We start from the raw sequence: 22,943 nt of genomic DNA, 5'->3' as shown, positions 1-22,943 counted from the left end.
TTTAGATAAAAGAATAATAAAAGTACAGCATCAATATGGTTGTTTGAAATGAGGCCTAATATCATTGTCAGCGTATTTTAATAAATGTATCCTTGAACAGATCTGTGTTAATTAAAAACATATTTATTCGCAAATTTAACAAGTATTTAAATAATTGTAAATTCTCTTAGTAACGGTCGTTCAATAACGTTTCTGCTATTGTTTACGTAACTGGAGAAATATTTCGCAAAACAATAATAAAACTCTATTTAATGGACTAGAAAGAAATCCGGCAGAGGGAGGCAGTAAAACACCAAACATTGAGTTTAAGTAGATTAAGTTTATTTCTTAGCTATGGATAATTGGTTTATTTGTTTGTTATTAAGAACAAAAACTATACAATGGGCTGTCTATGTTCTGAGCCGGAAGGGAGGGCGATGGATAATTAAAAGGTATGTATGTGCCAAAGGATTATGAAAAACTCGATTCTCAAATGAAGTTGTGTTTTGTATGCGTATTTTTTTATTTTTTTGACATTCAAATGTATGTAATCTATGCCATTTTTCAAAGTCAAGCTTCAGTTGTTTTAGAGAAATATTTTCAATTAGCATTATAAAATTAACTGGCAATTAACGAAAGCAAATTTTCCGAAACTAAATGCTACTCAGTAATATAAATAGAGGAAAAATTAAACATGAAGTTGTAAATTTTAGGTAAACTAGACGGAGTTGCCAGGCTAAGCGCTTTCTTAGATTCGTTTTAAGCGAAAATTTTTGAAGTTGATAAAAGTCTTCCTTGCTTAGAACTCAACTTCAATAATTATATCAACAGGAAAATGCATATACAATATGGGAATATATTAAAATACATACACATTGGCGTAACTGGGTATTTTTGCGCCAGGAGAAAGTTTGACGAACTGTTCCCCCCCCCCCCACTACTTCATATATTCATAAAGGAAAAAAAAAACTATCCTGTTTCTAATCATGTATAATAATAAAAATATAGAAGAAAAATTTCCCCAAACATAATAACAGATTTAGTTCACAAATATCTGTTAAAATAGGTGGAGCTTTGCGTTGCCTCACTAGTTACCCTACTGCAAACACATACACACGCACATATATATTAAAATTCATTTATTCGTTTTCAACATAACATTCAGTAAAACATAACAATCTTCAATGTAAATCTACCTCTCTCTCTCTATATATATATATATATAAGCTGAAGTAAAATAATTACAGAATTTCATTGAGCTGTGTTCATTGTTTTAACACTTGAACTTGCCATATAATAAACATTAATTCTAATTGGCAGTATAGCTTCCAATGGTGTTTACACGTTCTGTGGATGGTTGAATATGTGTGTCATGTAAAGACACTATTCAATTATTGCCTTGGAGTTTTAAACTTTTTACAGAGATATTATGTTCTTACGTTTTCCATGCTTTTTCGAATTCTCATTGGCTTTCCCACGACTTAAAGTAATTTAATAATTTCAAGTTTATCTATTTTTTACCGAAGCTACAGTTAGTAATAGGTTAGGCTTAGGACGCGTGACAAATTGTTAGAAAACCTGAAACAAAATTATACATTAAAGAATAACAAAACAGGAAAGTCATAAGAGAAAAACAAACAAAATGAAAATAAACAAAAGAGAAAGAATTGAAAAACAAGGACACTTACTTACTTTACAGTTATAACACAGGTCAGAGTAATGTAACTTACACAGATCAAATAACACCACGTCAGTACTCTACGAAATATAAGCTCTAGCTGTCGTGCGAACATCCAAATAATACACCAATACTTAGAACTTGTCTTGAGTACTTTTGTTGTTTAGATCATGGTCAAACTTTTTAGCTTCATTGGTCCAGCAAGTTATCAGTACTAGATGTTTACAGACTTGTATTATAACTTCTTGAGGCTTGGCATGGCCTGGTGGTTAGGTCACTCACCTCGCAATCTTCAATCCGCGGATCGAATCCCGTCGCCGAACATGCTCACCTTAGAGTCTTGGGGGCGTTATAATGTTACAGTCAATCCCACTATTTATTTATTAGTGAAGAGTAGCCCAAGAGTTGGCGGTGGGTGGTGTTGTCTTCGCTTTAGTCTATCACTTCAAAATTAGGGGTAGTTAGCACAGATAACCCTCGAGTAGAATTTTTCTAAATTCAAACAAAGAACCAAACCATCATTTATTACATGGAGAGTTTGATAAACATAAAACGTTATTATATAGCATTATTCAAACATGGAGAGTTTGATAAACATAAAACGTTATTATATAGCATTATTCAAACATGGAGAGTTTGATAAACATAAAACGTTATTATATAGCATTATTCAAACATGGAGAGTTTGATAAACATAAAACGTTATTATATAGCATTATTCAAACATGGAGAGTTTGATAAACATAAAACGTTATTATATAGCATTATTCAAACATGGAGAGTTTGATAAACATAAAACGTTATTATATAGCATTATTCAAACTGATCACTAAACTGTAGACACGCACACGAGAAACAATATTTAAAAAAATGCATTATCCAGATCTGTGAAATGACACTCAAATTCTGAAACAAATCTGGATGTTTTGAAATATGAATATGCAATGATTTTACTTATAAATTCTCGAGAATATTATATTGAATTATAGCTAATATATTTTGTGAACATTCCCAAGTGTTGGAGTCCACATTAATTTCAAAATATTGCTATCACGTGTAAAAAATCAATCACTTGGACATATTACTACTATTTATTTAAAAACGTTAATGATAATATTTTCCAGTAACAGCTAACATTGAATAACTATTAAAGTTCATTAACTAAATAATTAAAATTTTAAAATAGTGTTCAATGTCTTGAGAGTTTATTTGTTTTAAGTGAAAAGCTGTATAATGAGCTATCTGCGCTGTACTCACTGCAGGTATCAAACTTCAAATTTAGCATTATAAGCCCTATAGTCTACCGCTGAGCCACTAGCGAATAGCGACAATCAATTTGTTCAGTTATAATGCACAAGTATTGTAATTTTAAATATATTTGATTACTCAGTTTTAAGATTTCAAAGGCCAATTTATAGTTTTTATTTTCAGCCAAAGTGTTCCGTATTCGTAATTTTGACTGAAATCAGACATTTTTAGTGAATTTGTAATTCAGAAACTAGAATTAATGAAAGCAATATCTTTTTATCATTTGATGTTATTTAACCGAAGAGTCACCGCCGATGGGATTCATCAAGTTTTTTTTCCAACACATTTTTCTAAACTGTTCAGGTACGAGTCCCGTACGACACTATTTATGTATCCGCATTAACGACTTTGTTGATTACAGGATTTTTAATAACATATATGTCACATAATACTAATAAAGATTCCATCAATATTACAAATAATTCGCCTAGTTATTACTGGGGTCGCTTCTATATTTCTTACAGAAATTAATGTGTTTGGTCAGTTGTTTACTTTAAATGTTGTAAAAGAAAAAATATAAAATTAGTCAGTATGGTACAATATTTGAAATCCATCCGTAACGAACGATATAAAAAGAAGTCGAAAATTTGAGGAATAATGCTTGCCAAAATTTCATACAGATGTCAGTTTAATTGTGTGATTTTTTACAAGAAAAACATTTGGTTGATAATCCAGTCTACATCCGAATATTTGACAAAATATGTACGTAGAAGCTCAAGCACTTTCAAGCAATTGTTATCTTATTTTCAAGAAGTTTAAAAAATGTTTAATAAATTTGAAATGACAATTCTCCACTGAAGATCACGCTAGCACTATATGTTAGTTTGTTTTTGTACTAAACCTAACCTATTTGGATAGGCAAGTTTTTATGTAGCTTTGTCAGAATAGTTATTACTGCTAGTTTACATAGTACCTTCTAGAAAAATTCAATGTTATTTTTTGCTCTTACAGATTATCAATTTTGTAACATTGCTTGGGCTAGAGTCAAAATGCAATAATATTTTAGTTGATAAAACAAAGAATGATATAAATGTTTAAACACGTAAGTATCTTATTTATCTCTGAATAAATTAACAACTTGTTTTGAAAGGCAACAACATAGTGGCTAATTTTTCTTTTCAACATCCCTGCAAAACGGGAAAACCCAATGCTAATGTTTGTGTGTGTGTGTGTACAAGCTGTTAGGGCCACGCTATGAGTAACCTGACATTTATCACTGAAAGATCCGTTTTTATATAATAATAATAAGTATAAGGCCCATTTTATGATAATAAGTATAAGGCCCGTTTTATTTTAATAAGTGTCGTGTTGAAACACAGATAGCGGTTGTCCCCCTTGTTCAAGGACAAGTTTAACAACTCTGTGAACAATACTTCACAAAGCCAGACACGCCAACTCGCGCTGAGCGCAGGTGATAATTGTACTCACGTACACGTTAGCCTGCCCCAGCCTTGACATTAAAAGAAAGCGAAAACACACACTGCCAAGGCTAAGTAACATAAAGGTAATTAACAGACTGAAGTTTTCCTTTTCACAATTTTTATTTCAAGGAAGTGAAGTTTAAATAGGTTTCCTCGGTCACATGAAGTTTACGGACTTACAACGCTAAATTCCGGGGTTCGTTTCCCGCGGTCACAGCAAAGAGCCCAATGTGGCTTTGCACAAAAACAAACAACAAAGTTGTCACATGGGCCACACAAATATGACACCAAACCCGCTGTTTCAGTCAAGCTTATCGTACTTGCTGGATAACATTTCCACTATGTATGGTGATCATCATGATATTAAACGACCTAAGGATAAACGCTTAAAAAAAACTCAAAAGCTTTTAATATGTTGTTTTACAAAATGTTGATTAAAGTATATTTATATCAGTTCAAATTAAGTGCGCGCGCATGCATATGTAGATATTAAGGTGCGCGGGCATTTTCAGGACAGAGAAAAACTGAGTATTATTATAATAGATGTCTCGTACGCAAACTATAGCTTTTAAAGCTCTTAATGAATTGGGACCAAAAAGACAGATTGAATTTAAGAACAAACACCAAATATTCTTCTTTTAATGATAGCTAAGATATTTATAATTTCTAACTTTAAACTAATATCATTATAATATTAACCCAGGATTAAAAAACAATAAACAAAGTACTTTCAATACATCTTTGCATACAGAAATTTGGTTGTATTTTTATCTGTTTTATTTTTCACACTAGTCGCTCGAGTAGTTTACAAAGATGTTAAGTACACTCTCTTTTCTCACGGTCACGATTGTTTTTCTAACAATCAAAAATGACCAATAAAAACTTTCCTCAAGCTTCTTGACACTGTTGTTTCAAAAAATGAAACAGTTTGGCTGTTTTCCAAACAGTAGGTCTGCTTGATTTTACGCGCATTTGGAATTATTATGGTCTTATTCGTACAATGAAAAACAACCCAAGATTTTCGAGTTATGCAGTACTTTATGCTACCTACAAATGCGATAATGATTGACAGCGTTATAAGCACAAATAAGGAAAACAACACAAAGTTACAAAAATATAAAGTTAATTACACGATAGTTTCGACGCACGTGGTACGTCCGGTACTTAACTTTTATATCCCCCCCCCCCACACCCCATCCCAGTGGCACAGCGGCATTTCTGATGACTTACAACGCTAGAAACCGGGTTTCGATACATGGTGGGCAGAGCACAGATAGCCCATTGTGTAACTTTGTGCTTAACTTCAAACAAACAAACCTGATGTTTTTTTTTTGTAAATTTGCGTTGTTTTCCTTACTTAATTTGTGCTGTTAGTCTTTATAACAACCCAGTCATTGAATTTGAAAATATATCTTCGCAAAAACATGGTAACCGAGAGAGAGAGTTGTTTAACACTAGTTTAGTTGAGTTATTTTCGATGTTGAATAGTAAATATGGTAAAGCATTAGTGTCTTTAAAAATGTTACTTAAGAATCGAACACTTAGACGCAAGCGTCCTTCATCCGCTAGCAATAAACTTGGAAGATATGTTTTTTTTAAACATTACCGACGATCCAGTTGCATAGCATAAAGGAGAGGATTTAGAGGAGGTTCGAGCCCCCCTCTCTTAACTATAACCTTTTAAAGTTTGCGCAAAGAATATACTAGGAAAAAATATATTTAAACAGTTGAATATTATTTCTGGTTTGAGCTAATTTAAAACAGATAGAAATACACATACTTGTTGTTATTCGCTTAGTAAGTATTACAATATACACGGAATACTTTTACAGCTTTGTTTTCTTCTTTCAACTGTAACTCCTTGTATAGCACAAAATCCGAATTTTGTGTGTAAACTGTAATACAGACGAAAGTGATAATTTCTTGACTATTGTTATAATCATACTTAGAGCTCAGTTAATTTTAATTTATTTTCAGTAAATTTTAAACTGCTAACCGGAGGTAGAGCAACCAGTAAGTAAAGCTTGCCGCCTACACGCGCACTCTTAAATGAATAGCGTGATTAACCTGCACTTTTATAATGCGCCCATAGCTTAAAGTGTGAAACATGTTTCGTGGTATATTACGGGCTCGAACCTTTGGACCTGTAACCTGGTACGCCAACCAATAGCCCACGCCCGCTTAGCTTTGCAGTCACTCGTACGCTAAAAGTGTTGTCTGCTGGATGTAGTTAAAAATCATTTCTTTGCTAGCGCCATCTGTTGAAAAGCATCATTCAAACGTCGAAACTATCTATTTTACTTTTTTTATTACAAATATCAAACAAGATAAAATGTGCTTGAAAAGTGCCAGAAATTCACTTTGATATGTTTTTAAAAGTCAGTTTGTTCGTTTTAGCGCGAAACTACACAATAGGCTTTCTACGCTCTATGCACCACGAGGAATCGAATCTCAAATATTCGTGTTGTGAGTCCGTAAACTTACCGCTGATCCACTGGGAGAATAAAAGCCAGTTAAGTAACATAATAACGAAGATATTTCATAAAGATATTGGTGGTTCATGGCCATTTCAACTCTTTAGTAGATCTGTAGGGTGTCCTAAAACCCTGGAACCACAGGTATTTTGCAACTTTTCTTAATTTGAGATACGTGGTTGAATGACACCTTTCCAGTACATTGGATTGTCAGATGTACTTCCCAGGAACGGACCGCAAGATCTCCGGACCTGACTCCCATGGATTTGTTTTTCAAGGAACGTGTGTATAAAGAGAAGATAAGGGACACCGAACATCTGAAGACTAATTACGTTACCAAAACGTAGGACTTGGAAGGAAGAATGAATGCTGGAGGACCAAGGCCGTCCAGACAACAGAATCTAAAGGAAGAAACAAATAAGGCTGGTCTGGCATAAAACTCGGAAATAAGTTAGGCTTCTGTAAAATGTATACACCCATTACAGTAGTAATGTCATTACAGCGTGAGAAAATGCATACATAATAGGGAGAAATGCCAAGATTCTAAGAAATACAAGAAGAAAAATCAAATAGTCTTTCTTTAAGGCGGGATTGTTTTCTTGTAGCAACTAGAAGCAGCTTCTGAGGGACACGTTCTATGAAAATAACCGTAAAGTTTAGTTACTTCAGTCTACAAAAATATACTTTAGATAAACGTTTAGTTAATTCGGATTTTTGTATAGCGTCTTCGAACAAGTGACAAAATTTGTTCTCCGTGTGTTATAATTAGCAGGCTTTCTGTACAGAGTAGGATCTGGCATGGTCTGTTTATCAGGGAGCAGCTCGCAACGTGTGGGTCGCGGGATCAAATTCCATCACCGAACACGCTCGCCTTTTCAGCCGTAAGGGTGTTATGACGTGACAGTCAATCCCACTATTCGTTGGCAAAAGAGTATCCCAAGAGTTGGCGGTGGGTGGTGTTAAGTAGCTGTCTTTCCTATAGCCTATCACTACTAAATTAGGGACGGCTAGCGCAGATAGCTCTCGTATAGCTTTGGTCGAAATAAAAACAAATCTGTCTTTACAGAAAGAACTTAAAATCCATACATGCACACTAGTCGGGCCTTTATTTACACTGAGGGCGGCTTTTGAAGCTCACTATTCTGACCATTATCGAAAACAACATTCAGTGTATGTATTCAATCCTCAGACTTCGAACAAAGTTTGTTATGTTTACCAGATGTACTTCCGCTGGGTCCCCCGAAAGTGTTCTATTTCAAGAGTAAGTAAAACCAAAATGAAGATAAAAAAATATTATTATTTCTTGCTTTTGAATTTCAAATGTTATGCTGTGTTGTAGCCTACAGAGTGCATAAATATTCTCGTGATTCACGGCTTGCGCATGTTTTACTGACGTCACGACAGTACAAATTGCAACGGTAAGTGTCCCTCATGTGATGTCATTTTAGTGTCTACTGATTGACTGACAGACAACACATTAATGTTTAGTGGTGTGAGTGGTTAAAAACAGGTGACCCATCCAGGCGGTCTTCAGCACCCTTTCGGGGAAATTACTGTGATACATTTTTATTAACATTATCAATACTTTAACCAAAGATTAATATAGTTTTAACTACCATGATCTCACCTAAAGTTCACTATGGTTACTATTACATGTAGGGATGATGCAAATACCATCCCTACTATCTTGTTTGCATTGTTTTTGAAAAGTTTTTCTTTATTTGTTTGTTTGTTTTTGGTTCTTGTTTTTTTTTTAATACAGTGTTTCAATAGACATAGGAAGGTTGTATTTATAACCACGTTCTAACTATAATTAGGTTACAACTATAATATTTATTGTTTATCTATTATTGTCTGGTAATTCTTGTTTCACCTTGTATTTAAGCATTTTAAAGGAACACCAAATTTGTGTATGAAGGCCAAGGTGAATTGATGATAATGCTTCCACTATATTTATTATTTTTTTAATCACTACTAGTTATTAATAGTAATTATAAAAGCAGATACTCCGTTTGAAACTATGTCACCTCAGTGAAATTGGTTGAAACCATTGTTTTGTTTTTTAGTTATCATATAATAAAAAATTGAGAAGAAAGAAGAACAAGAAATTCAAACCTTTTGCTATGATATTTACAGACATTCCCAGAACTTGTGACCAAGTCATTACACAGATATTGTCATTAAAAGAAAACACTGTATAGTATTATAACATCCTGATGACCTATTGAGGAGATATTTAAAATACCATTTCAATGAACAATCCGAGCCATCTCTACACAGGCAGTGCTACGCCTGCCTGATAATTCACCATAGTTAGTATGATCTGGCCTAAAGTTCACTGTAATTACTATTACTTCGTTCATAATTTACCTAATTACCTTGATTTGACCTAAAGTTCACTATGGTTACTATTACTTCATTCATAATTTACCATAGTTACCTTGATTTGACCTAAAGTTCACTGTGGGTACTAATAATTCAATCATAATTCACCATAGTTAGTATGATCTGGCCTAAAGTTCACTGTAATTACTATTACTTCATTCATAATTTACCATAGTTACCTTGATTTGACTTAAAGTTCACTATGGTTACTATGAATTCATTCATAATTTACCATAGTTACCTTAATCTGACCTAAAGTTCATTATGGCTACTATCACTTCATTCATAATTTAACATAGTTACTATGACCTACACCTGAAGTTCACCGTGGTTTCTATGACTTTTTTCAGTGAATAAAAAATAAGCCTAAAGCGTCAGAACAATTAAATTATTAATATGTTTTTACTAGCTGAAAACTAAGAAAACGAAATTAAAAGCAGTTTTGGTTAATAAACTATCCACACATGATATGTAAAAGAAAGAAAACTAGGATGATGCTCTTTTGTTTCGAATAACATGTTTAGCACCTAGTATATCAGAGCAAGGAATGATATTTTAAATAAATAGTATGTCTTCATCTTACTCTATAATAGGTGCGTCATGGTATTACTCACAATTTGTTTTTCACACGGAGTGTAAAACTAAGTATGAAACTTATGGTTTTATATGTCAACATGTCTAGTTTTAAAAAATGACAAAAAGCATATAAAAATCACGACAAGTGATCGAAAGATAATTTTAGTTTATTTTGATATTATGAACTTATTGAGGTTGTTCGAAGTCTCGTAAGCGTTTTGTATTGATTTTGATTGATTAAATGTAACAAGGCCATTATATATATTCTTGCGTTCGAAACATGCATCTTTATACTAATCTAAGCATATAATAAACAAGAATTATGAAACTAAATATATGGGGGAATTTATTAGCTACCCATAATAGCGAAACTGTAGTGATAAAATAAATAATCGGCATACACATTAGATTCCACGCAACGGTAGGAAGTTTATCAGTTGTCTTATGTATGCAACGAATTTGTAGGTCTGGGTCTGTTGGGAAAAGCTCATCAGTGTTAGGTGGGTGTCCTTTCAACCAAATGACTGCCTATGCTTCTATGACAAAGTTTTCCAACAACTCTCTGAAACGCCCTAATATAGCATCCTTGTATACCTTGCCCACTCCTCGATGTCTAACCCTTGATATTAACAAATCGGAAGTATAGTTACTAGCGCAATCTTCAGTTAGTAATATAGTACTATCAGTGCAAGCTTCTAAGTCTGTTGCTAAGTTACTGCCCAGTTTCATTATGTTATATCACTAGTTCAGTGGTTCTCAAACTTTTTCGTCCATGAACCACTTCGACGGGGTAAAAGACTCCTCGAACCACCTACCAATTCTACACCACCCACTTTTGCTTGCCACCGCACCCCCCCCCAAAAAAAAACCCATCAGAATTAATGGGAAGAATCGCGCTGCTTTGATGTGATTTGCATTTTGGACCAATCCTCGTAGAACCAGTTGGCCACGGACCACACTTTAAGAACTAGTTAAAACTACGCCATCCTACCCTGTACTGTTTGTGGTCTGCCTTTAACGGCGTGGGAATCTTCTGAGTGAAAATGTGTGAAAGTTACGAGCCACACCACGATCAAAAAAATGCTTTGATATCCTCTTTATTTTTCGCACCATAATGAGCACCACATTTTGGACACCTAGCCCATCCACTTGCAACGCTTCTGAACTCCAAAGATTGACATGTCAATTATACTAGCCAAATCAATTGCCCTAATACTTGACATGACACCTGCAGAAAGCCGGCGGCACTCAGTTGCACATTAATGTCCCTGGAGTTTTCATATTGCTCCTTTTCACTTGGACCACAGAGGGGACAGAGGTAAGTCTTCGGATTTACAACGCTAAAATCAGGGGTTCGATTCTCCCTGGTAGACACAGCAGATAGCTTAATATGGCTTTGCTATAACAAAACACAAACACACACTTTTTCTCCTGTACATGTTTTTTTTTCCCTTTCCTTAAGCCTTTAATACACTTTTGACCAAAATTCATTCATATATCGGCAAAAAATAATGATGACAATAATTGTATTTTGTGTGTGTGTTTGCACAAACAATGTTAATAGTGTCGTAAATTGGCAATGGCGCAACTGATTTTCAATCTAAGAGTTTATTTACATTAAAGAAGCATACTTTAAATTTTCAACAAAAGAAGAACAGTTGTTTATCACAGAACGTCTTCCTACACTTAACAATGATTTTCAACAAAAGAAGAACTGTTGTTTATCACAGAACGTCTTCCTACACTTAACAATAATTTTCAACAAAAGAAGAAGAACAGTTGTTTATTATAAAACGTCTTCCTACGCTTAACGATTTATAGTCCATTCCTTTGGCCCCTGGTGGCCCAGCCGTAAGTCTGCAAACATACAACGCTGAAAATCGGTTTTCGATACCTATGGTAGGTAAAAATAGTTCGTTGTGTAGCTTTGTGCTTAACAACAACAAGACCTTTCGTTTAATTTGTAATATAATAGTATTGTAAACTTCTTGTTTTCTTCAGATTACTGATGATGGAATCTATGTTATATCGAAACGTCCAATAAACATATTTTTCATTACTCCTGTCGCCTTCTTATTTTTGAATAAACTACGGTTTCCGACACATGAATCAATTGAAAACAAATATGTGCAACTCTTAAATAAATGATCACACCACCAGTACAGCAGATGAAAAAGACACGTTTCGTACATTTGGTACAGCTAGTAATGAACATTTTCTTCATACTGTTACATTAAACACTGCAGTAGTTTTTCAGCATGATACGATAAACGAAGTTTAACATCACTAAGGTTAACAATGCCAAGTTGCAAAACATCAAGTTTAACATCACTAACGTTAATAATGCCAAGTTTCAAAACTTGAAGTTAAACATCACTAAAGTTAACAATACCAAGTTTCAAAACATCAAGTTTAACATCACTAAAGTTAAAAATGCCAAGTTTCAAAACTTGAAGTTTAACATCACTAAAGTTAACAATACCAAGTTTCAAAACATCAAGTTTAACATCACTAAAGTTAACAATACCAAGTTTCAAAACATCAAGTTTAACATCACCCAGCTTAAGAACACCAAATTTGTTTTGTTTCTTTAAGTTTCGAGGAAACTTCTTAGTGAACATGTTTTTCTTCTTAGGTTTCTGTATCAAAAGTGTTTAGGCGTTGATATAAAGACTTGTAGTGGAAAAGACGGAAATAGTTCGGTTTCAAATTTACTTAGATTTGAAAGTTATCAGGAATTTATAAATGTCATATTATTACAGTAATAAATTGATATGATTTCAGTGTATGCCTTTACTAAAGCTAAAAGTAACATACTAGATTTGAACACTTTCACTACTATATGCCCAATTTAATAAATCTTTTAAATCCAAAACCTTTAATATAATCATCCAGTTGCACAAAAAAGAAAGCATCAGTAATTGGTAGAAGCAATAGAATTATGTTGGAATTGTCTATTTATTTTTTCTCAGAGCCCTTTACTATGTGGAGCACTAATTATTGGAGTGACTGCTAGAATGATAAATATATTAATGTGATAGAGTATTGTTCAAATCGTTTTTCTAAAGCTCAATGACCCATTTTTATATAATTTCCGACTTTTGTTTTTAGAGCTATATTTTTTTTTGTCTTTTCCACTAGGTTATCCTTCCTATTTCAGAAACAAGAAAATTGTAATAGTTATTTCACATCCTACTGTACTACATGAATCCATTGGTTACTATCTTTTTCCTGTAGATATGTGATATTTTTAATGAGTAGATGGATGGTATTTTATAGATGGATATTTAACTCTTCTGTAAACATAACGAAATTTGACCAACCTTCAGTCTAATGGCCTTCACCAAGAAAAACGTGGTGTAAAAGTAAGGATGTGAAGCTGTAATTTCCTGGTTGGCTGGGAACCAATAGGAAATTCAAAGGTGGGAGGGAGTGGAAATGTACTAAGGTCAAGTGACTTATAGTGAACGAGTTGGAGGTGAAAAAGCTATGATGAAATAAATAATGATTGAAAGACAGGCATATAAAAAAGAAAAACGTATAGAAACAATGTAGAAAAGAAACATGTCCGGGAAGGGGTATATATTTTTTTTATCAGCAAGATGATGCAATGACTTCTTGCTCATCAGTTGTCGCATCGCCTTCTGGAAGTAATTTTGCCAATAATAGGACATTTAGCAGAGTTACATTCGTCAGTACCAATATTGAGTGGATACCAGTATCACAGACGATTTAGGCAGCACTCACAGGGGATACATAATAGGAAGCCCCTTCCCACACCTAGTGGCTCAATTACAAGTCTAAAGGCTTATTACTCTAACATCACTCACAGGGGATACATAATAGGAAGCCCCTTCCCACACCTAGTGGCTCAATTACAAGTCTAAAGGCTTATTACTCTAACATCACTCACAGGGGATACATAATAGGAAGCCCCTTCCCACACCTAGTAGCTCATTTACAAGTCTAAAGGCTTATTACTCTAAAAATCGAGTTTCGGTGCCTGCGATGAGCACAGCACATATAGCCAATTGTGTAGCTTTGCGCTTAGCGACAAACAAAGGAAATATAATATAAATTATATTAATTACTTTACAGACCATTGATACGTATGTGTTGATATTTTGACTATCAAGTGATTTAAAAGGGCCACTTTCTGTATGAAGACTATACCAGACCACTGTTAACGTCGATAAAGAGTTGCTGCTGACCATGAAGTACTGACAACAAAATACGAGATACAGTGGTATAGGAAATTTAACATTATCATTTTAATAGATCCTTAAAAATGTTTGGTATTTTTCGTCATTAAGTTTCTTAATCCACATTGGTCCTTAGTTCAGAATGGGTTCCTCTGTAGGAGATAATACAGAGTTGGGCATAGTATCTTCGAGCTTAAGATGGTCAAGTACAGACGAGAACTGCGCTTGCGACTACCTAGAGAGAGGGGGTGTTGTAAATTAACATAAACATGAGTGTTTGGTCTTCTCTGATTTGAGTGGCGTAGGATGATCCTGTGGTAGAGTTCTAGATTTCGGAGCTAGCAAGCCAGGCTCGAACTTATGCGAAATCACGAAACAATCCCTGCACTTTATAACAGTACAAGTCAATTCCTTAGCGTTAATGGTGGGTGGTAGGTTATCGTTGACAACATTATCAGGGGATTTTCTACTTCTAGAAAGGGGAAGTAATTGTTCAATGCAGTGACTGGTGGTCTCTAGTAATATTAAAGTAAAGTCTGTCATGGAACCAGATTAATTAATATTCATGACGCGAAAACCAGTTGAAAGGCTACAAAGTTTAATGAATTTCGCGTATATAACATCTATAATGACTTTTAAAGCTCAGTAAACGTGCTTTCACTGGTTGTTAACATTCATAAGGAAAAAGTACTTTCTTTAGAAAAAAAGCATGTGACGTGGTGGTTTGCGTGTTCGGACTGTAAATCCGAGGGTTCATGGTTTGTGGCCCGTTGACGCAACAAACGCGCTCCACAGTATAGGACCGCGAGTATGCTACAAGATTAACGGTCAAATCTCCCTATTCGGACAGACAATAGTAGTCCAAGAGTTGACGGTGGATGTTGTTTATTAGCTGCCTTCCCTCTAGTCTGTCAGGTTGAAACTGGTGATGACTATACGTGAAAATTCTGAAATAAGCTGAAAAATCATAAGTAAAATTAAACATTTTGTGTTATAAAAATCCTACAAAAATAGTGAAATCTATGTCAATGGAAAAGTGTCACTCTCCAAAATTTTTGTTTAATTTGTGTTCCAGTAACTAAATCCAAACTAATAATTTTGTCTTGATGCCAAGAAGTTGCTGAAAGTCCTGTTTAATGTGTGTTCCAGTAACTAAATCCACTCTAAACATATTGCTTTTATGTCACGAAGCTGCTAAAAGTAGTTTAATTTGAGTCATAGTAACTAAATCCAAACTAAACATTTTGCTTTGATGTTTAGTGAACTGATTCAGAAAGGCATAAATGTACTAACATCAAGATTTGAAGTTATTTTTCTTAAATATTGTTCATTTTTTCCCCTTACACATATGTGAATATTATGATGCAAAAACATCATTTTCAAGGAAGATATTACAGCTTTGTGTTCGAATAGTATGAAGAAAAATAAACGATTTTACGAAGTTCCTTCCAAATACGTCAAATATAGGTGTAAATGAATTATTTTACCGTCAGCAAAGAAAGAGGAATAAACATCTTATGATAAAATCTTTGATCACTTTCTAGTAAAGGTGGGTGTTAATATTCAAACCATTTTGTCTCGAATACTAGAAGGTGTAACGGACTGCTATGTGTATCATTTCTTCGTTTTTGTATAGTTGGAAGTTAAAATGGACCACTAAATGTATAAATTCTTCATTTTTATAGAGTTACAAGTTAAAATGGACTGTTATTACCTCGGTTCTTCTTTTTTTGTAGAGTTAGAAGTTTTAACGGTCTACTCTATACAGAGTTGCAATTCAAACACAACTGTGCAATTGTTCGTTTTTCATTACTAAGTATTGAAACAAGAGAACTTAACACTCATTGGAAAATTGCAAGATAAACAACATATTGATCTAGAAAAATACACAAGGTTCCCATAATTGATAAATATAAATAACATATTGATCTAGAAAAATACACGAGGTCCCCATAATTGATAAATCACAGTTAGAGAGAACAATAGACAAATCTAGCGATTTCAGAATTTTGTTGAAACATAAAAGTGTGGAACACCACATCATGGTACAAAGTTTCCTAAGCTTTGCAATTCAATCTTTTTATATACTTACTGCAAATAACACTTACATAGGCATATGGAGTTTGAGCATTACCTCGTAAATTCAAATAAGTAATGCATTTGCCAATACTATTATTTTTATTAAAGTTTAAGTTCTCTTGTTCTGTTAAAAGTTTGTTTGTTTGTTTGAAGTTAAGCAAAAAGTTACACAATGGGCTATCAACAACTCCCACGTTAGACCATCACTATTATTGCACACTCATGGCTCCAAAGTACAGAGTGAATATTTAGGGCAACGGGATTCGAAAAACGAATCCTTGGATTTATAGTCCGGGCACGCTAACTCTGAAATCACCCCAATCCTCTTTTGTTGCTACTCTACTTTTTTTGAGACTGAGAATATTAAAGTTTGAGATAACTTAAAATTAAACTGTTAGTGTAGAACTGTATTATTGTACCAGCTACTAGCATATCTGTTGTTGTTTTGTTTTCATGTAGGATTCGAATGTTCACCCTCACAAAAGTGGTCTCGGACTGAAAACGTTTGAGAATCCCTGGACTAGAGGAAATGCAGTTAATCAAGATCACCCCACCCCCTCGAATTCTATGATTACTTATATGAGATCGAAAGGTGGAATATATCCGTCACTCTAAGCGCATGTACAACTCTAAAGTGTGGGGTGCGCCTTGGGGCAACTGCTTGTGAACCATCTTTCCTCGGATTCACTGTTTGGGAATAATAAGCAGTAGGCCATGACCATTTCAATTAGCCCCGAAATAGCTTTCCATGTATCAGCATTTATATTGGTCAATAATCCATACCTACCAATATCAGATTTTAAAAAAAAACTATTTTTTGGTTCTGTAATTAACACTTCTTATTAATAACTATAGCGCATATATATACATCTGTTGAACTATAAATGCATGCTAAAGTTCAGTATAAACTGTAGAAAAAGGAAGAAACTTGTGAAGTATGTGAAAGTTGATAAGTATACAACCGTTTATTACAAGCTAATCCAGTACGGTTACTGTGACGACAAAACAAACACACTTCCACTTTCGTCCTGGCAGCATGTACAGGAACCTTGACCTTAGCCAACACGAACTGGGGGCGAGCCAGTTTATACTTTCACCAACCATTTAGCAATTTAATAAAGCTTCATTCGCTGAAGGCTGTGTGTTACAACGGACTTTCCCAAGGATTTTTTTTCCCACCCCACACTAAGTAAGAATATTTAAAGCCATCGTGATGAGGGTATTACTACACTTTCGATTAATTATTTCTGGTCAAAACAGGTTTCCTCGTTTACCAACACAACTTGTATGTCAGTGGAAAAGTAAGTTTTCATCTCTAACTTTAGATTTCTATTTCAAGTGCCAAATTTAGACGTGTCTTAACATATTTTTCATTATACTGGTATATTAAATTTTTTTCATTAAGAAAATTAGAAACTTGTCACTAGCTATATTAAACATTTATTGAAAACATTAAATGGGCTTAATGAATTTTAAATTCGAAAGGGGTGCTACTTATATAGATTTTTTTCGAGGGTTTTAACTTAAGTAAAATATATATATAAATATGTGAAGTTGCAAAACTTATTTTAATTAGTGTGAATTATATTTTATTGTAGACGTAATTTTCCTTTCCAGTGATATAATGATAGTATTTTTATGGTTGCTAAGAGCAGAAAAATATTGGCTAACAGGTATACAGAAACGAAAGTTACTTACCTATCTCTGGCAATATTCCAATACAAGATATTACAATACCGTCGTTGTAAAGGATATGATTTTCAAAAATCAAATTAGATACGACTAGTAACTACGATAAAATAAAATAAATTATTTAAAAAAAAAACAGCTGCTGACTGTGATAAAGAAATGTGCTGCGGAATTATTGGTGTGATTTCCGAGCAACTTCGTGTTGAATCGCTTTATGTATGTGTGTGTGTGTTTGTGGACACGTACAATAGACATATCAGTAAAGCCATTTTGTGTAATCTAGGTGTGCGTAAATAGTACGTGTTGCAGGTACTGATGATCAACGGTCTCTCTTTGTTGCAGTTCAGATTGGACAGTTATAAAAGGATGAGCCAAGAGGATCAGTGGAAGTGGATTATTACGGCCATCCTACTTGTTATAGGTGAGTAAAATCTCGAAAAAAAAGAAAGCAAATTTTGACTTACTCCAAGCAAAAAAGCGCATTCAGTTTTACGGTTTGGATTTTTGGGTGTAATGTTTCAAAGCTATATAAACAAGCTTTTTGATAATCCGATAAATTTCTTAATGTTCCAGACCGTAATGCTGTTCGGGCGTTTTTCCCTTACAAGCCCCAGTGGCACAGCCGTATGTCTTCGGACTTACAACGCTAGAATATGGGTTTCGATACCCGTGGTGGGCATAGCACAGATAGCCATTTGTGCTTAATTACAAACAAACAAACATTCCCTTACAAATATTTTTAGCGAAGAAAATTTAATCGCCCATAATGTTTTACCGTTTCGTTTTACTGAAAGAAACTGTCCCGCTCGCTGACAGTTCATCTACCATCTAATGATGAATAGTTAGTTTATCAATTTATTTTTCTGCGATATATATATATATATATATATATACACAAGCACTAGCATTTTCCTAAGCGCATTCTTGATATTTTACTTTTCATTATTAAATGAGGATTTTAACCCCACACACTCGTACACCGATATAATTTGAGTAGCAAAATCAAAAATTACTCGGAGCTCAGACAAACCTTTTAAATAATTACAAACATCATAAAAACTTGGTTTATTCTATGGGTATTTTTAAGATCAAGAATTATCTTTCGATGTAAAAATGGTAATATCAGAATTATTTACAATAAATGGCGCTGTGCTTGTTTGTGTTTGATTGAAGTTAAGCACAAAGTTACACAATGGGCTATCTGTGCTCTCCCCACCACGGGTATCGAAACCCGGTTTCTAGCGTTGTAAGTCTGCGGACATACCGCTGTGCCACTGGGGGGCAAAGTTACACAAAGGGCAGTCTGTGCTCTGCCCACCACGGGTATCAAAACCTGGTTTCTAGAGAAGTAAGTCCACAGACACACCGCTGTGCCACTAGGAGCTAAATGGCGTGAATAAATTAAATAGCTAGTTGACGTTGAAGAAAGTGCATAATTGAACTTAACTGCACTACAAGGGTGTTAGTTAAGGTAACTACACTTGATACTTTGAAATATGAATGTTTCATATCTGATATGTTATACACGTAAACATATAATTATTTAAGATAAATACCTGATAATATTTAACAGTTTTTTACATAATTTACATTATATGAAAGTCATCCTTTGGAGATTGCTTTATCCTCTTGTTTAATTATCGATGAGGTAACTCTTGAGTGATAAACGTTAAACGTAAAAGTTCATCTATGTTATTTTTTTTTTTTTGTAAATTAAGTCAAATTGATACCTTTTCAATTTCTTTAGTTTATTTAAATATTTTGTGTTCTGTCTTAACGAAGACTTAGCTTTGGAAAGATTGTCTCAGAAGTATCGTCAAAAGATTAGAAAAGGAACCAGTTGTTACTTAACCAAATCTTAAAAGAAGTTAAATGTTTGTACTTTTTACCAGACGAACGGACTTTGTTTAGTTTTCATATTACATATCATTTTCTAAAGGTTATTCTTATTTACTATAGAAGTATATTTAACTAGCTTCAGTGACAGTTGTAAAAGGAAGCCATTGAGACCACTTCTTAAAGAAAATGCATATAATATACAATAACCTATTTTTTTATTTATATTCATTCGGGCCTAGTAAACTTATTGTTAACAAAAATATTATTATTATTACTGCAAACAAGGGCGCCCACAGGAAAAAAATTAGGCGGGGTCAAGTAACTCAAGTTTGAAAAAAATTATGAAATCGAAATACAAATACCTTATGATTTTTCAATAACATAGAAGAATAATTTTACATAACTAGTAATTTTTCTTTTGAAAATCCCTCCTTGCCCCTTCCTGCCGGCGCCCATGACTGCAAGAATTTCTCGATTTTGCTAGTGGTGAGGCATATTGTTGTTAAAGCTCACTATTTAATATTCTAGCCAACAGATGGCAAGGCAATCTTTTTTTAAACTTTCTGATAAAAATATATTTTCATATTTTTCTTTTGCCATTTTCTGTGAATTATATTTAATAAATAACACATTTATGTTCTGCTAAGCAATAAATGTTATCTAATGATATTGTTGTCTTTTGTATCCTTGTGTTTTGAAGTAGGACTACTGCCTAATTCCAGTGGTACTCAAGTAAGTTGAATAATGTATTTCAAATTATTTCTTTATATTTTATTAACTTCTTTTATTACATAAAAACCTTAATAAATATTTTTGAATTTAGAATAACTATATCTTTGACATCATTACAAATGCAAGTCTTTTTTTATTATTATGAAACAATTTATGATTTGAGGAGCGTGTTGTTAAAGAGTGAACGTAATCTCTGAGAATTGTTTTGAATTTTGTGTAAGATAAAATCTATCTTTTTCATATGTTTACTCAGCTAAAAAGTTTATCTTATTTCAATTTACTCCCTCATCTTTTTGAAGAACATTTGTTTTATCTAGACGAACATGGTTGAAAATAACTAGCCAAATTCCGTATTCACATTTTTTCGTTTTAAATTTCAAATACTTTACTCTAGTTTTCTCAGTGGAAATTTAAATACAGATGTTGTTAACAGGTGTCTTAAGTTCAACATATTTGTTATCTGTATATCCTAGATTATTTTGTATATTATTATAAAGTAGGTGTAACAAAATATTTTTATGCTGTGAAAAAACGTCCTTTGTAACTTTTAATATTTCAGAGGTATCGGATGTTTACATTCTTTATATGTCCGTTTTTCAGGTTAAAGGTGGGATCGGAGGTGGTAGTTGGCAAGGTGGTGGTGGTAGTTGGCAAAGCGGTGGTGGAGGTGGTAGCTGGAAAGGCGGTGGTGGAGGCGGTAGATGGCAAGGCGGTGGTGGAGGCGGTAGATGGCAAGGCGGTGGTGGAGGCGGTAGATGGCAAGGCGGTGGTGGAGGCGGTAGTTGGCAAGGAGGGAGCGATGGCTACCCCAATAATAATGCTGGAGTCTGGAAAGATGAAATAAGAACATTCCCGAAAACAAGCTTTAAGTGTTCGAACCAACCCTACGTCCCAGGCTACTATGCTGACGTAGAAACACAATGCAAGGTTAGTCCACGCAAACAGTAAGTACAATAATGAATCAATGATGACGCTGGTAAAATTCAACTGAATTGTACTATTTACAGTTAAAACAGCATATTGTAACTAGTCATTTCTTTATATTAGGTTTTGAAGCGTTAAGATCCAATATGAAGTATTTCCATTCTTTTAAATACACTAACAATATTACAAAGTATGTTTGATTTTTATTTTATTACTCTGTTAACTGATGTACCCCTTCAACGCACGGGGAATTATATAGAAGGCCCCCGGGTCGCTGATATAGTGGGTTCAGATTCGAACGCCTTGCCATTCCTCGGGAGACCGTATACATGTCAGGCTTGGCGACAATCGGACACAACGCACAGGAAAGACATAGAGTCCCCATAGAGTGACAAAGGGAGGGTCAAATCCGAACGCCGACTTTCTATGTCACTTCTCGGCGGGCTCTAAGGGTACAAGTAAGGTTTGGAGACAATCGGTCCAGCGGTTCGCCAGTTATAAGTGGAAAAAACACTCAAATACCTTTGTCAAACAATATGACATAGTGGTTTAGACTGTTGAATATTTCTCTGATGATTGCTTCAGGATGTTTTATCAATTCTACAATGTCTTTCTGAAACTCCATGAACATGTAAATTATGAAAGGCCATAGTCACTAGTGATTAAATGTAAAAAAATATTGAACAGCTCTTTGTGATTTATTTTGTTTTCTTTTTTTTGTTGCTGTTAACCAATAATTAAGAGCGTAGCTTTACATCGAAGCGGTTGGAGTTATATGCGATTTATAACGAGTGTTTGTTTGCTTTTTGTTTGTTGTAAAGCACAAAGCTACACAATGAATTATCTGTGCTATGCTCACAACGGGTATCGAAATCCGTTTTTTAGCGTTATAAATCTTCAGACCGATCGCTGTACCAATGGGAAGGGGGGGGAGCTATATAACGAGGGTAACTTCCACTGTGACATTAACTTATATCAATCATGTGACTTTCTATAGGGTAAATAATTTTTCGTTTTGTTTTTCTGTCAATCTCTGTGTTGACCTACCATACTTACTAATTTCCTTTCAAATTACCTACGTGTTTTCTATACCGTTCACTACCGACATATTGTATCATACCGGGTAATGTTTTTATATCTGCCTGCTACAGAAATGATTCCTGTGTCTTTCTGGAATTAAATATCATATGAAAATATTACAATTAAATTCTATAGATCAACAGTGCCTTTTCATTTTTTGAGGCCGTTGAACGAAAACATTATAAATTTAGTGGTTTATATTATTTTACCTTATGTTTGCATACACGATGGTTTCTTGAAAAACATTTCATAATGACAACGTTCGTAAGGAGTACAAATTTTTGAAACTGCATGTTTTTAAATTATAGTTTTATTCTTTAATCTAGAGAATTTTTCTTATACATATATATATATATATATATGGAGTTAAGATTTATACATTTACTGTGTGATGATCAGCATATCACACATTGTTAAACTTTTACTGTGTGATGATCGGCATATCAAACATTGTTACACTTTTACTGTAAGGTGATCCGCATATCAAACATAGTTCAGCTTTTAACTTTACAATGATCAGCATAACCAACATTGTTACACTTTTACTATAAGGTAACGTATCAAATATAGTTAAACT

At 33.9% G+C, this 22,943-nt stretch overlaps 1 protein-coding gene across 5 annotated transcripts; it reads left to right on the top strand.

Annotated features, from left to right (window-relative positions):
* Positions 1-307: 307 nt before the first annotated feature.
* On the top strand, positions 308-21,971 carry LOC106464068 (putative glycine-rich cell wall structural protein 1). 5 transcript variants are annotated; one of them, XM_022391734.1, is made up of 4 exons: positions 308-431; positions 18,134-18,212; positions 20,331-20,362; positions 20,963-21,971. In XM_022391734.1, the coding sequence occupies exons 2-4, from the start codon at positions 18,158-18,160 to the stop codon at positions 21,308-21,310; spliced, it is 435 nt and encodes a 144-aa protein (XP_022247442.1). In that variant the 5' UTR covers positions 308-431; positions 18,134-18,157; the 3' UTR covers positions 21,311-21,971. The 5 variants fall into 5 exon arrangements, with proteins under 5 accessions (XP_022247442.1, XP_022247439.1, XP_022247440.1 ...); XM_022391731.1 differs by lacking the exon at positions 308-431 and adding an exon at positions 16,896-17,403 and having other exon boundaries at positions 18,075-18,212; positions 20,963-21,967; XM_022391732.1 differs by lacking the exon at positions 308-431 and adding an exon at positions 16,897-17,403 and having other exon boundaries at positions 18,075-18,212; positions 20,334-20,362; positions 20,963-21,966.
* Positions 21,972-22,943: the final 972 nt, after the last annotated feature.

This window comes from Limulus polyphemus, unplaced genomic scaffold (genome assembly GCF_000517525.1).
Source record: "Limulus polyphemus unplaced genomic scaffold, Limulus_polyphemus-2.1.2 Scaffold1554, whole genome shotgun sequence".
Classification (NCBI taxonomy): Eukaryota; Metazoa; Arthropoda; class Merostomata; order Xiphosura; family Limulidae; genus Limulus; species Limulus polyphemus.
This window is presented reverse-complemented; position numbering and strand designations above follow the sequence as displayed.

Coding starts and splice junctions, on each gene's coding strand:
- LOC106464068 (XM_022391731.1), top strand. CDS start 18,107: ATGATCAACGGTCTCTCTTTGTTGCAGTTCAGATTGGACAGTTATAAA. Junction 18,213..20,330: donor GGCCATCCTACTTGTTATAG/GTGAGTAAAATC, acceptor TGTGTTTTGAAG/TAGGACTACTGCCTAATTCC. Junction 20,363..20,962: donor CTAATTCCAGTGGTACTCAA/GTAAGTTGAATA, acceptor TCCGTTTTTCAG/GTTAAAGGTGGGATCGGAGG.